At 39.5% G+C, this 14,284-nt stretch overlaps 1 protein-coding gene across 1 annotated transcript in view; it reads left to right on the top strand.

Moving 5' to 3' along the window:
* The window catches only part of PTPRZ1 (protein tyrosine phosphatase receptor type Z1), a 141,302-nt gene that overhangs the window by 83,920 nt on the left and 43,098 nt on the right, over positions 1-14,284 (top strand). The window contains exons 5-10 of the mRNA XM_066318567.1: positions 324-419; positions 674-740; positions 4,172-4,329; positions 4,862-5,012; positions 9,868-10,052; positions 11,808-11,934. Coding sequence (XP_066174664.1) covers positions 324-419; positions 674-740; positions 4,172-4,329; positions 4,862-5,012; positions 9,868-10,052; positions 11,808-11,934 — 784 coding nt within the window. The remainder of the gene's footprint in view (positions 1-323; positions 420-673; positions 741-4,171; positions 4,330-4,861; positions 5,013-9,867; positions 10,053-11,807; positions 11,935-14,284) is intronic.

Here is a 14,284-nt window from a genome sequence, read left to right on the forward strand (position 1 = left end):
ATTTCAGCAGTAGTCTAGGTCAGGTGTCCGGTTATCTCAGTTTACTGTATTCTCCATGGAAAGCACTGTGCTCCTTGAAAGGGTAATTCCTGAATTTTAATGGTTTTCCAGGAGTGGTTCTTTTCACATAGCTCATTGTCGATGAATTCCAGTCTGTATCCTCAGATAACACAAACAAGATAGATAGATAAATTATCCCTACAGTTGTTTCAAAATTTTTGTTTGGATGGTTTTTTCCCCCCGAAATGGGAATATAAATAATGGTATTGGTTAGCTTTTACAATTTTTTTATACATAACATTTGAATATCTTTTTAATTGCAGATGCAAATCTACTGCTATGACGCAGATCTGTTTACAGATTTTGAAGAGGCAGTTAAAGGAAGCGGGAAGTTAAGAGCTTTATCAATTTTGTTTGAGGTAAACAAAATATATCTTTGTGTCATTTAATAAGCCTTGGAACACAGCAGATGCTCAAACTGAATTTAACTGGTTCCAATGTATGATCACTGAGTTATAAAATTGCATGTATCTTTCTAATTTATTCTTGCAGGAAAGCAAATGGGCAAAATAAGTTTGGCTTTAAATAATCTATAATTTTGCCGGTGTATTGTAACTTTCGATTTCTTTTCATGAAGCCTGTACTGTTAAAATATGCAATTTGTTTTTAACAGATTGGACTAGAAGATAATCCAGATTATATTCCAATCATTAATGGAGTAGATAGTGTTAGTCGTTTTGGTAAGTTTGCCTCCATGTTTTATTGATTACTGATTAAATAAATTCCTCTTCAGTGTAATTATGAAACCTTTAAGACATTGAGGAGCAAATTTTTATTGCTTAGTCCTGTCTGTTTTGTTAGAAATTACAGAAGTCATCTGTATAGACGAGAGCTGGACAATCCCCAAGCACATGAACTCTAACATAAACCAGATTCTGCTCCTGGGAAAGAGGAATCCTGGTTAGAGATACAAACCAGGGAGTGAGATTCCAAAGGGCACTCCTTGGAAAAAAAGATTTGGGGGTTGGTTTGGTTTGGTGGGAAGTAGAATCTGAGGCAGCAGTGCCCTGCAGCCAGGAGGGGTGTGAGTATCCTGGGGACATCAGGAACAGCATCAGAGCTGGGCAAGGGAGGGGATTGTCCTGCTCTGCCCTGAGCCTCACCTTCAGAGCTGGGGGCAGTTCTGGGTGACACAAGAACGATAAAGAACTTTTAGAGAGTGTCGAAAGGAGGGCAAGGAGGACACTGGAGAGAATTATCCCAGTCTGCTCGGCACTGGGGCAGCCTCACCTCCAGAGCTGAGGGCAGTTCTGGGTGACACAACGTAAGGAGGACATCAACCTATCAGTGTGCATCCAGAGAAGGACAACCAACACTGTGGAAGGTCCTGAAGACAAGGAATGGCTGAGTCACTTTGTTCAGCCTGTAGAAGGGTGCCCCATCACAGCCAACAACTTCTTGGAGTGGGGCGACAGAGAAGCTTTTGCTGGTGTCTGTGGTGACATGAGGAAAGGGGATGAGGCTGTGTCAGAAGTTCAGACTGGCCATTAGAAAAGGCCTTTCACTGAGGTGGTGATCTGTGACTGGAACTGGCTCCTCAGAGAATAATCGTGGCACCAAGTATCTGGATGTTATAGTCATAACATTTAGTTTTAGGTAGTCCTGTGAGGAGCAAGGAGTTGGATTTAATAATTGTCATACGTTTCTTCCAACTTGAGGTATTTCATCTGATTAAGTTACCCCAAGACTGTTTGTTACAACAGAAGTGTAAATGAATAAAGAGAACGATCATGAGAAATTTGTAACTGTTTAAATGCTAAATCCGGATAAATCTGATTTATTAGGTAAGTCTTCTTAATCACACGTGTCAGGATTTTTATATCTGGTTGAAAGCCATGTAAGACTGTTGTAATTATCCCAGAAGGGTCTTACTGGCGTGAGACTGTCAGAGGAGGGAATTTTTCCTTCCGTAGCTCCTGTGTAAATCCAGAATAGTCCAGTTGTATTGGAGGGGTAGTGGTTGCTAATGGGACACCTGAACTTCAGCATGGCACATGAAGAGATCTGGGCTGTGTTTCTACCTCAGTTTGTGGTGTCTTTGCAGAATTATTAATAGGAATGAGCAGTGCCTTGAATAGGGATAAATTCTTACATCGTGTCCATGACTTTAGGGAACCTTGCCTCAGTTTTTCCTTTGTGTAATAGTGCTTGACTGTAAAAAGCTGTTTTAAAAGCCTTCAAAAGCGTGACGCTACAATTAAGATATTTTTTCCCCTCTGGAAAACAAGCAGTATTCAACAAATGTAAAAGGGAACACCTTTCATAAGTTAGAAAGACATAGGAGGTAGAAATATAAAGTAGTTTCGATCCATTACTTTTGTGCGAAGCAAAAAGGAGAGCTAGTAATGCATCACCAGCCTTGGAAAGAGCTGTAAAACAGCAGCAAAATTCAAGATACAGCCACTACATGGCACTTCAACAATGCCTAGAATACGATTTTCCCTGAATAAAATGCAGATGAGATCAGGAAATTCAGGTCATGACTAAATCCAGTTGTTTCTTCTGAAGAAAAGCACGCCATCTCCCCTTGTCCGTGACATACGTGGATTGTCCTTGTCAGTCATGTCTGCCTTGTGCTCATTGAAATCACAGCGGCTGACTTCTCAGGCTCTGCAGAGGAGCACCCTGTTCCTTCTGAACAAACTTTCTGCTTTTCATCATTCCTTGTAGGTGTTTGATTTGGAGAATCTGTCTGTCTCATCGAAGGGTGCTCTAAAATCCAAAGCTGCAAAATGCAGGGCGAGATTCTTGTTATGAATGAGAAGCCTCATGTCCCAAACTCTCTACTACTCATTTTAACTGAGGGACAGATGTGTTAACTAGACACACAGCAGTGACAGCTTCTGTCCGAAGGCTGGGTGGCATTTTGACAGCAGAAGCGTGTGCTTTGCTTGACACTGCTGAATGTTCCCTCCTCTTGATGCACGAATGAGAGAGGGGGCACAAGGCAGCTCTTACCTGACGAGAGAAATCACTGCAGAGGAGAAAAGCATCCATCCCTTGTGTCAGCTGTTAATGCAGCTCTTACCAACTTTATAAGGAATTGTGGAGACAAAGGTCAGAAATCTGCACAGGGCTGGAGAAGTGCCATACCTGTAAAAGGATGAGTTAATGAACACTCTGAAAAGTCATCAGATATTCATTCATTAGTACGCATTTACCAATTAGGGAGGAACTTGAAATTAGTAACTTTAGATTGAAATACGACGTATAAGGATCTGCACTACTGCAAGGTGTGAAAAGCAGCATTATTTTGGGTGCACCAGGCAGTAAAGCAGATAATTGTCACAGAGTGAGAAGTCTGCCCTGATGAAGTTGTCACCATTTGTGCCAATTTCTGTTGTGGACCCTGCTGCCTCACCAGCGGACCCTGAGCTTTCTGGGCAGGGAAATCCAGCAATCCCTCGTGGTTATTCCCTGCTGATAAAGTGCCCAATAAACTGCTGGCCTGAAAGATGGCATATTATTTGCACAGAATGTATTCTCATGGAGGAGGTCTTTGCATCGTTTGATGATTCGTGCAAAGCTGTTTTTTTTTTTTTTTCTCTGTATTATCACCATTTTAAAAAGAATCCTTATCCACAGAAATTCTGCTTCTGTGGTCAGGAGTGAGGTTAGCCCTCGGGTCTAACATGGCAACACTTCCCCAGGCAGGGATTTTTCTGCAGCGGTTTGGATCCTGCAAAAAAACTCAGCAACTTAATTAAATTTAAATTAAATTAAATTTGGGGGAGAATTTGAAGCCACGTCCTGAGACCTAGAGCAAAGATTTAACAATTTATTTTTTTTCTTTGAAATTCAAGAGGGAGACAAATGTTTGGCACCTTCCTCGTAAGCTTACAGTGAAAAAAACTTCTTGTGAACCAATATACTAAAATTTGTTACTAGAGTAACTTTCTGCACCTTCCCAAGTGAACAAAGTTGGGTGTGAGCTACAATTTTTTGTATGAAATAGAAGAATTCATGATTTAGTTGTATGCTAGTCTCTCTAGAGATTAAAAAGCCTCAAATTCCTGTAATGGTAGTTCTTTGGGAGACTATGATTTGTATTTAGTAATTGCTTCTGTAGTATTTGAACCGCCTGACTCTATTTTTCGGTTTGATTTTCCAGGAAAACAGGCTGCCTTAGAACCATTCGCTTTGCTGAATCTCTTGCCAAATGCAACGGACAAATATTACACTTATAATGGGTCTCTATCAGCGCCTCCATGCTCTGAAACTGTTGAATGGATTGTGTTTAAAGATACCATAAGTATTTCTGAAAACCAGGTAATTTCTTTAAGGTAGTAAAACCAAAAAAATGATCCATACTACCACAGAAAAGCAGTTGCCATGTACGTGGTGGAAGCTCATGGAATTCAACCCAACAACAAAGTTCTCTTTTATCTGGTTAGAAGTTTTCCATTCAATTAAAAACCACCTATATTAATTGTGTTATATTTTACCTTTTTTTATAGTTTAGTACTAGAATCTGAACAATTTCTTGTCTTGAAATAGGGTACAAAAGTATTCCGGGCTGTCTGAGCTCAGATAAAGATGACACCAAACACTTTTTGGCTATTCCCCCAGCCACGTGGTGATGCTGAGCAGAGCAGAGCTCCAACAGCAGAGTGATTAAAAAATCCTTGTGGAGTGAGCCATTAGATAGTACAGAAGGACAAAAATTCAGTGCCATCCAGAATAACTCAACTGTGAGACTTCATCCAACATCTTTTCCCCAGAGTTTTTGCCTATTTAGCAGAATCTGGTCCGTTTTTATGACATCTAACTTTTTTTTTTTTTTTTCCCTCTCGTCTTCTAGCTGGCTGTGTTCTGTGAGGTGCTCACAATGCAGCAGTCTGGTTATGTTATGCTGATGGACTACCTGCAAAACAACTTCAGAGAGCAGCAATATAAGTTCTTTGGGCAAGTCTTTTCCTCTTACACTGGACAAGAAGAAATTCACGAAGCAGGTACTTACTGAATGCAGCTTCCAGTCCTTCCTCTCTCCTCACGAGTTAAAAGACAATTTTCAGGAAAAAGATCCATCCAAGTTTGAAGTTGCTCATTTTAAATTGTGTAGAAAGCAGCACACTGTGTTATTACTCAGAAATCTGTCATTTCAGAGGAAAAAAAGCAGCAATCATAAAACATGTCACATTAAATGGAGTGGAAAATTAAATGCTTGTCTTGACCAAACGTTCAGTGAAGATCAGGGCTGCTCAGGCTTCCTTCCACTGCCCTTTAAATGTGTTTCAGATGCCAACAAAGCTGCTTTTTCAGACGCTGAAGCAGTATTTTGTTTGGCAAACCTCTTTGGTTCTTGATCACGTAGTGTGGATGCTTTTCCAACAGAGACTGAAGCGATGTCACCAAATTAATTTCATGTAGAAAACACAGAATTTATTGATATATTCCCTAAATATAGGAATCAATGATTCCTATACCAAGGAGCACAAAAGAATATACAGGAAGCATCTATGAACTGTGTTTAATTAGACACAAACAGATGACTTCAGCCCAGGCTCTGGGTGTTCTCCAGATGAGGAGTGTGGTTTCATACATGTACTTTTACATATTTGTGTGCTCACACATGTATAGACATGCACACAAATGCAACTGTAGGATTTGTTTAATATAGAACATTAGAGAAGCGTTTCTAGTTCCATTTTAAGATGAATTTAAAAGCTCTAAACTTAAATGTTCAGATGTAAGGGCTGTAACATGAATGCCGAAGCCTCTGAGAGTCAATGTGTTTATTCGTGTTTAATATTGCATATAGTCAACAGAAAAAACTGATCTTCTTAATCCTTTTAGAGGATGTGTGAGAAATGCCAAGGCTGATTATTGCTCAGGTAGATAACTGAGAAATTATTTTGTGTTGTCAAATCCCAGTTTTCTCCTGTTGTGTTCTGCGTAGACTCTCATTAGGCAGGAGGATTAAATGCTTGCTGTGTTGCTGTAATTAATACATGACATTTCTTAAGTAGACCTGAAGCTAGAAGAATCTTTCTATCCCATTATAAAGTAATTTCAGGAATTTTTCAAAATGTTTTCAGCAGTTTTCCCACAGTGACATCCCCAACATTTTTGGTGTACAAACACTGTCCTGCTAATGGCATGGGAGATGCTCCACTCCCCAAACCTGCCTAGTGATGGATGGCATTTCCCTGTGTGATATGGAGGTGGCAATTTAAGAAGATTAAACTAGCTAATCCTCACAGCCATACTAGAGGATTCACCTAAAAAAAAAAAAAAAAGTTTTGAAATTGTAATGTTTAATCTCCGCCGACCTCTGCTGGCATGCAAAATCCCATTTGTAATCGAAATTATTGAAATGATTGGCTCCTGTAAACCTGAGAACCGTTGTGGAGGCTGCTGGGCACATGGGCTGACTCTGCATCCATCCACCCTTCTGGTAAGGCCCTGGGGATAAGCTCTGAAACCTAACTCTTATTTATCTTCCTGAATTTAGTAAGGTATAAAAAAAAAAAAAACCAACAATGGGTTCTTAAAATTCAAGGCCGACAACATTTATTGATAGAAAGTATTACTCAGCCTGTTTTCCCGTGAGAAATACAACCACATAAAGCTCAGCAGCTGTCTCAGTAATTCCCCTGTGAGATGTGGAGTCAGGACTCGCGTGTTTCCCTTTTCACAGGGTTCCTGGGAGTTCTCAGGTTCCCAGAGGGGTGTGTGGGACACTGGCCCTGGCACAGTGAGTGTGAGGTGCCCTGGCAGGGGTGGGACAGGGGTGGCTCTGTCACACACAGACACTTCCAGCTGCCCCAGGGCACTGAGCACCTCTGGGACAGCAAAGTGCCCAGCAGTGAGCAGCGAAGGAAATGTGATGAAGATGACGGTGAGGCAGGCTGGGAGCAGGCTCCTGCCTGTGGCTGGTGGAGAGGAGCAGGAGCAGCTTATCTGTCCGTGAGGACCCGCAGTCTGTCCCCAAAACGCTGTTAGAAGCTGGAAAACTCACGAGAGCCTGTATCCTGTGGATGGGACCCCACACTGGAGCAGAGGAACAGAGTGAGGAAGGAGCAGCCCACAATTTCCATTCCACATTCCCCAGTGGCATTGGGAGTGCGGAGCAGGAAGAATCAGGAGTGAAGTTGAACCTGGGAAGAAGGAAAGGGCGGGAAGGTTTCGTAGTTTTGGTTTTGCTTCTCACCATCCCACTCTAGTTTTATTGGTGCTGGATTTCCCCATGTCAGATGTGTTTTGCCCGTGATGGTGGTTGGGGGGTGATCTCTGCCTTTATCTTGACCCATCAGCTTTTTCACCTGACTTTTTTCCCCTGCTGAGGCACCTGGTGTCCTGCCAATGTCAACCCAGAGCACATTTGCCGTGCTGCTCCACCTCCATGGCAGAGAGAATGTCGATCTAGAATATAAAAACGCTGCTTTTTGCCACACACTGTCAGGGATCTACAAAGCCCTTGAACATCTGAGTGTAAATGAAATGATTTCGTGGCTTCGACAGTTGAAAAGTTGAATTAGAAAGATGATCTTAAACATAGATTTAACTAAAAGTAGCAGAAAGCAACAAATGTGGGGGGAAATAAAGCCAAATTTAGGCAGCTTAAAAAAAAATCTTCTGGTCAAAAATATAGCCCAGGCAGTTTTTGCCAGTGATTTGGCTGATGTAACCACAGTGGTTCCCCAAGATGTAATAAAGTTTAGATAAAAATTTCCTAAGTTACATGAGTAGCATTTTATTCCACAGAAGAATAAACAAAGATAGGCACATTACCATGATGTGATACAGAAAACCAGAATTAAGTATTCACCTGGAGAAAACCGAGACTTGGCTTTCAGTGGGCCTCTGACTTCTGGGGAATTTTTTGCTATTTTGTATTTTCCTGCTTGTGACTTGTAATTAGTTTCGTATTTGTGGCTCCAGACTAGTAACAGACTCAAGAACTCCCTTTCTTGCAGTCTCTTAGCTCAGATTTAGAGAGTTGGTATCACAGCAGAAGTACTAATTAGAAGTACTAATTAGGTAAGTTGTCGTGTGGTCTCCTTCCTTTTTCTGGTCTCTGGAGGAGGAAAACGGGAAAGGGCAGCATAAAGTACTTCTGTGCTTCTGACCGGTAGGACAGAAAAGGGATCAGCAGGACGATTTATCAAGTGACATCAGAAGAAGGGCAAGAGAAAACAATTTGGGGAGAAATGGAGGTGAAATAACATGTAGATGATTGTCATGGAACAATAGAGTTGAATATCCAAAAGGAAGACTTTTTTTCCTTGGGAAAAAAAATGGAAGAACATCTGGAAAAGAAAAGAAGAAAACAAAGAAATAGCACTGGAAGCACCAAACTTGTATTTTATAGTGATACTCTGTGAGTGAACACAGACAGAGATTTCAGACCCAAATTCACTCAGGAGCAAAAAAGATGAAAGGAGGAAAAAGGACTGTAGAGAAGAATTTGGAGTACAGAGAAGATTGGTGTTTATAATATAAAAAATACTTTTGACAAGAATTTTAAACACCTTTGAAAATAAATAGCTGAGGAGTCTTTAGATTCATTGAAAAAGAAGGAAATCGGTTTAAATCACCTGTTTTAATAATCAGAATTGAGGAGGGAATCATCTTTGCTGGTCTGATGATTTCTCCTTGCCATCTGGTGGAAATGGGCAGGAATGATAAATTTGAGGAATGGAATGGACACAACACGAGATTTTTTTAATTTTAAATTTTGCTCTTCTTTTGCATCAATTAAAATGATGAAGTGTGATTAATAAAATGGTGTATGAGTTATATAGCTGAGTAGATTTAAAACCTGGCAACAGGATTCACCTGAATTACACAGAGTAACGCTGCATCTGCTGTCAGCTTACACACACCAGCACAAAAATTAAAAAACCTTGTTTTCCATTGAGCAGCTCAGACCATCCCTGGGGAATGGGAGAAATGCTGCTGGCCAATATTTTGGCGAGGTTTGTGTTCCCCCTCGTGTCCACGTGGCGAAATGCAGAACTTGTCAGAAAATTGGCCTCGTCCCCCAAAGCCTTGAGGCATTTTAGAGTTTGCTTCTTTTTAGAGAACTCCAAAGCATCTGCACTTTGTTCTTAGTTAGCTGAATGGGTTTTTTTTTTTTTTTGCCTGCCTTTTCTAGGTACTCATATATTGCCCTAAGCTCGTTATGAGATGTAAAAAATGTTCCCTCGTTTATTCCAAACAGGGAGTGACCGTGTAATTGCTTGTGCAAAAGTCGAGCTAAAATATAATAATAAGCCTGAAAGTATAACAACATGAAATGACCACTGCGAATGTAACACTTAGCTTCTTCTTATTTGCCTTTTCTTTCTTCTTTAAGGACTATAAAGAGATTCAAACAGCCTTGAGGGGGAATTCAGGTGATGGGTTTATCTTTAACCATTAAAACCCATCTATTGTGGATTATTCTATTGTAGTTAGTGTGAGAGTATGCAGCTTTTCTAGTGCTACTTTGATGGACCCATAAAGACAGGATTGTTGGGGTTTTTTGATTCTCAAAAAAGGGATAAGAATCTTTATGGTTTATAGTTTATGTTTTATTTTTTAGGAACTGGATACTAATATTTCCCAAAATATGATATAAGAGGCAGGGAGAGGAGACTGAGTCCTCAGTTTTACTTTCTTTTGGAAATCCAGTGTTGAGGTAGTGATTCTATTTATAATGGCATGGCGTTTGGAATATTTCAGTAAAAAGCTAAAATTGAGGCACACAAAAAAAAAAAAACTTCCATTAGTTTTCTCAGGAGGTATCTCCAAATTTCAGTCACGACTTACTTTTATTCCATTTAATAAATACCACATTCTTTCCTCTTTTCTCTCTTCCAGTTTGCAGCTCAGAACCCGAAAATGTTCAGTCTGATCCAAAGAATTACACCAGCCTCCTTGTGACGTGGGAAAGGCCGCGGGTTGTGTACGACACCACGATCGAGAGGTTTGCTGTCTTCTATCAACAGCTGGATGGAGAAGAGCAGAGCAAGCACGAGTTTCTGACTGATGGGTATCAGGACTTGGTAACTGTAAACTCCTCAAGTTTCGTAAAAAGGGATGATGTTCCTTTCCTTTCCTTTCCTTTCCTTTCCTTTCCTTTCCTTTCCTTTCCTTTCCTTTCCTTTCCTTTCCTTTCCTTTCCTTTCCTTTCCTTTCCTTTCCTTTCCTTTCCTTTCCTTTCCTTTCCTTTCCTTTCCTTTCCTTTCCTTTCCTTTCCTTTCCTTTCCTTTCCTTTCCTTTCCTTTCCTTTCCTTTCCTTTCCTTTCCTTTCCTTTCCTTTCCTTTCCTTTCCTTTCCTTTCCTTTCCTTTCCTTTCCTTTCCTTTCCTTTCCTTTCCTTTCCTTTCCTTTCCTTTCCTTTCCTTTCCTTTCCTTTTCCTTTCCTTTCCTTTCCTTTCCTTTCCTTTCCTTTCCTTTCCTTTCCTTTCCTTTCCTTTCCTTTCCTTTCCTTTCCTTTCCTTTCCTTTCCTTTCCTTTCCTTTCCTTTCCTTTCCTTTCCTTTCCTTTCCTTTCCTTTCCTTTCCTTTCCTTTCCTTTCCTTTCCTTTCCTTTCCTTTCCTTTCCTTTCCTTTCCTTTCCTTTCCTTTCCTTTCCTTTCCTTTCCTTTCCTCCTTTCCTTTCCTTTCCTTTCCTTTCCTTTCCTTTCCTTTCCTTTCCTTTCCTTTCCTTTCCTTTCCTTTCCTTTCCTTTCCTTTCCTTTCCTTTCCTTTCCTTTCCTTTCCTTTCCTTTCCTTTCCTTTCCTTTCCTTTCCTTTCCTTTCCTTTCCTTTCCTTTCCTTTCCTTTCCTTTCCTTTCCTTTCCTTTCCTTTCCTTTCCTTTCCTTTCCTTTCCTTTCCTTTCCTTTCCTTTCCTTTCCTTTCCTTTCCTTTCCTTTCCTTTCCTTTCCTTTCCTTTCCTTTCCTTTCCTTTCCTTTCCTTTCCTTTCCTTTCCTTTCCTTTCCTTTCCTTTCCTTTCCTTTCCTTTCCTTTCCTTTCCTTTCCTTTCCTTTCCTTTCCTTTCCTTTCCTTTCCTTTCCTTTCCTTTCCTTTCCTTTCCTTTCCTTTCCTTTCCTTTCCTTTCCTTTCCTTTCCTTTCCTTTCCTTTCCTTTCCTTTCCTTTCCTTTCCTTTCCTTTCCTTTCCTTTCCTTTCCTTTCCTTTCCTTTCCTTTCCTTGTCTAACAGCTCACTGTTGATTGTTGTGGCAGATTAAATTGATTTAAGAGAAATTATCGCGCTTTTTTTTTTTTTTTTTTGGGGGGGGGCTGTAAAGCCACAAAGATAATTTCAAACGAAAGAAAAAGCTTCTCTTGTCTAGAAGAAGGAAAAACTCTACAGATTGTTGCTTTGATTTACCTGTCCTTGCCATGACCATGTCAACCAGAGCTCCTTAGCCATCAAAGCCTTATCAATTAATAATAATCTGTACTTCATTGCTCCTGGGTGTGAAAGAATGACCTGCACAAGGAACTGATGAGATGCAATTCAATTATGCTGCTATAAATACTAAGTCACTGCTTAGAGCTTCGTGGTATTTTACTAATGAGATTTGTTCCTCTAACCCTCTTTAAAGACTCAGACATAATGTTACCTAAACCTCCTCCGTGTAAAAAGTCACATTTCTTTTTTATTTGACTGAAAACCGTTTGTGCTAATACAATATAAAACCCATGCATTATAATACTAGAAGAAAGGAGCGTTATGGTTCTTAAGAAAAATGTTAATTAAAAAAAAATATTTTCAAATCCTTGATACGTATTTGCAAATAAATGATGAAATGTGGTTTTTTTTTTTCTTTTAGGGAGCTATTCTAAATAATCTGCTGCCCAACACCAGTTACGTTCTTCAGATAGTTGCTGTTTGCTCTAATGGTCTGTATGGAAAATACAGTGACCAAGTCATTGTGGATATGCCTTTAGAGGACACGGGTAAGTGGCATTTTTTGAGTTTACTGATCCCTTTTACCTGAAAAAAATCTGTATTTGAAGAAGTAGTTTGTTTGCAAACCAGTTGAAACGCGTGACTTTCAAATGATGCCGAAAATGAATTTTCAAAACAGCTGCAGTTAACCTTCAGCATGCCCCTTGCTAATGATATTTCACACGACGTAATTCCTCGTAAGCATTGCCTATAAAAAACCTGCATGTTAATTTGTTAAATTCTGAGACTATTCTGAAAAGCACCTCCTCGATTTCAAATCTCACAAGTGAACCTTTTCGATATGCAGGGAAATAAAACCGTGTGTGGTGTTATTTCTCTATGGCTCAAGCATCCTCTCAAAATTAATCCACACGGCCAAAGTACTGAGGAATCAAGCAATACAACCCCAATATATGATTTATAAGTCTACATTAACGATTTTGAAGTTTTATTTCTTATGAATATTTGGAGTTTGATTTCAAAAGACTTGTGATGATGGAATTCCCGTGCTTCTTAATGCTGCCTCGCAAAAAAAATCAAAAAGCCTAACAAACAGATCTTAATGATTTCACGGCCAGATTTGCTTCTCTGCCTGCTGGCAAATATGAAATAACTTGAAACTATAGCATGAAGCTTCTTCTTGTCCTTAATAATTCCTTAAATTCGGTGTAAGTATTAGCATCAGAGTCAATTCTTATGGAAGTGAGTGAGAGCTGTCTTTTTAATTGAGAACACTGTGATTAATCACAGAAAAAAAAATCTAACACATTTTGATCATCTTAGGGGCTATTTTGTTTTTTTATCTAAGGGCCTGGATTTTGTTGTTTGTGGCTGTATTCTGTAAGTTCTGTTTCATGCTTGTGTGTGTCTGTTTGGCTACAGCAAGGTCATTAGTGATGTTGTGGTGAACTTGGGGAAACTTTTTCATTTCAAGGAGCCACATTCCCTCACAGTGAGGGAGAATCACCAATCCCTGCCACATGAATTGTGGACTAATGAGGGTAAATAGGTTTGTGATAATGTGGGTTTGTCTGTAGGTGGAGGACACAGCACGAGGTACAGTGCAGACACGTTTTTAGTAGAGATTTAACTCATCTTTCAAACACAATGGATTAAGAATAACGTGGTTTGGAGTCATAAGTTTGTATCTACCAGAATTTTCTTATCTCCTTTTAGTTTTCTAAAAAGTCCACCACAAGGTTCCGGCATTCTGCCTGACATTTCACTCCTCTGTCTACCTTTCATCCACGTCTTAGGCAGCACATTCTTCCACTTCCATCCCAGAATTTGCTGGGTTTGTGTTTGAAGGGTTTTCTCCGATGAACGTTCATCTTTATTCCCCACATCCATTCCTACATGGAATGGCCGCGTTGTTTTATCACCATTTAACAACAGTTTGGGGCTGCCATCACAGCTGGAAAACCTCTGCAAATACAAATTGCAAAGCAAAATCCAGTAGAGGTGATATCCAGAGGATATCCTGTGTCCCTGCTGTAAGGATGAGTTGCATGTCACCCTGCTGTGGCCCATGACTCCCTTTGGCAGGAGATGTGGCTCAGACAAGAGAATTCAGGACAATAAAACTTATATTTCAGACTGCGTTGTATTTGCTGTAAGAAATATTATGTGTCAGAATGAAGGCTCGATACTCTCGAGCCCTTTTGCACGGACAAATCATTAATTTCTACTTTGATACTTTAAATTTTAACCAATATAAATAAATAGAGAGTGAAGCTCTTCAATAAAAATTAAATACAGAAATGAGAATTTGCCTGTTTAAAAAAAAAAAACCAAACCAAAAGTTTCGTTGACATGCTTCCTATGTGAAATGAACACAAAGTTATTAAATCTCATTTGGTTCTTTTATTTTGGCACTTCCACAGTGGTACCTCTGAAAGCGTTGAATAAAGAAAATTCAGGGAAAAAAAAATCCTCTCATGTAATTAGCAGGATTTCTAAGAGTGAACATTGCTCTATAAATAAGTTGCTTACATACTGTGTCAAATCTGGATACAATTTTAAAATATGAAAAAAAAACCCCTTCCATTAATTCCTGATATTAATGTTTACTTGCATAATAACTTTTACTAATTATTTACACCCAAATTAACCGTTGCAAACGCTTCAAATATTTTCATATTTAATTATAATATACTTCATATTAGACAACAGCCATATGAGAATGTAGAATGAGAAAAATTTCTTCAGAGCAGCTTACTGATTACAACTATAACATCAAATCGGTTTTGTGATCTGCTTTGTAGATCTTGAGGCAAAAGGGGATTTCTTGGAGCTCCTGCTTGGGAATTTATGAATGAAAAGTTATCTCCACCGTGAAGACACGAAATAAAGTTGACA

The sequence above is a fragment of the Sylvia atricapilla genome, chromosome 5 (assembly GCF_009819655.1).
Source record: "Sylvia atricapilla isolate bSylAtr1 chromosome 5, bSylAtr1.pri, whole genome shotgun sequence".
Classification (NCBI taxonomy): domain Eukaryota; kingdom Metazoa; phylum Chordata; class Aves; order Passeriformes; family Sylviidae; genus Sylvia; species Sylvia atricapilla.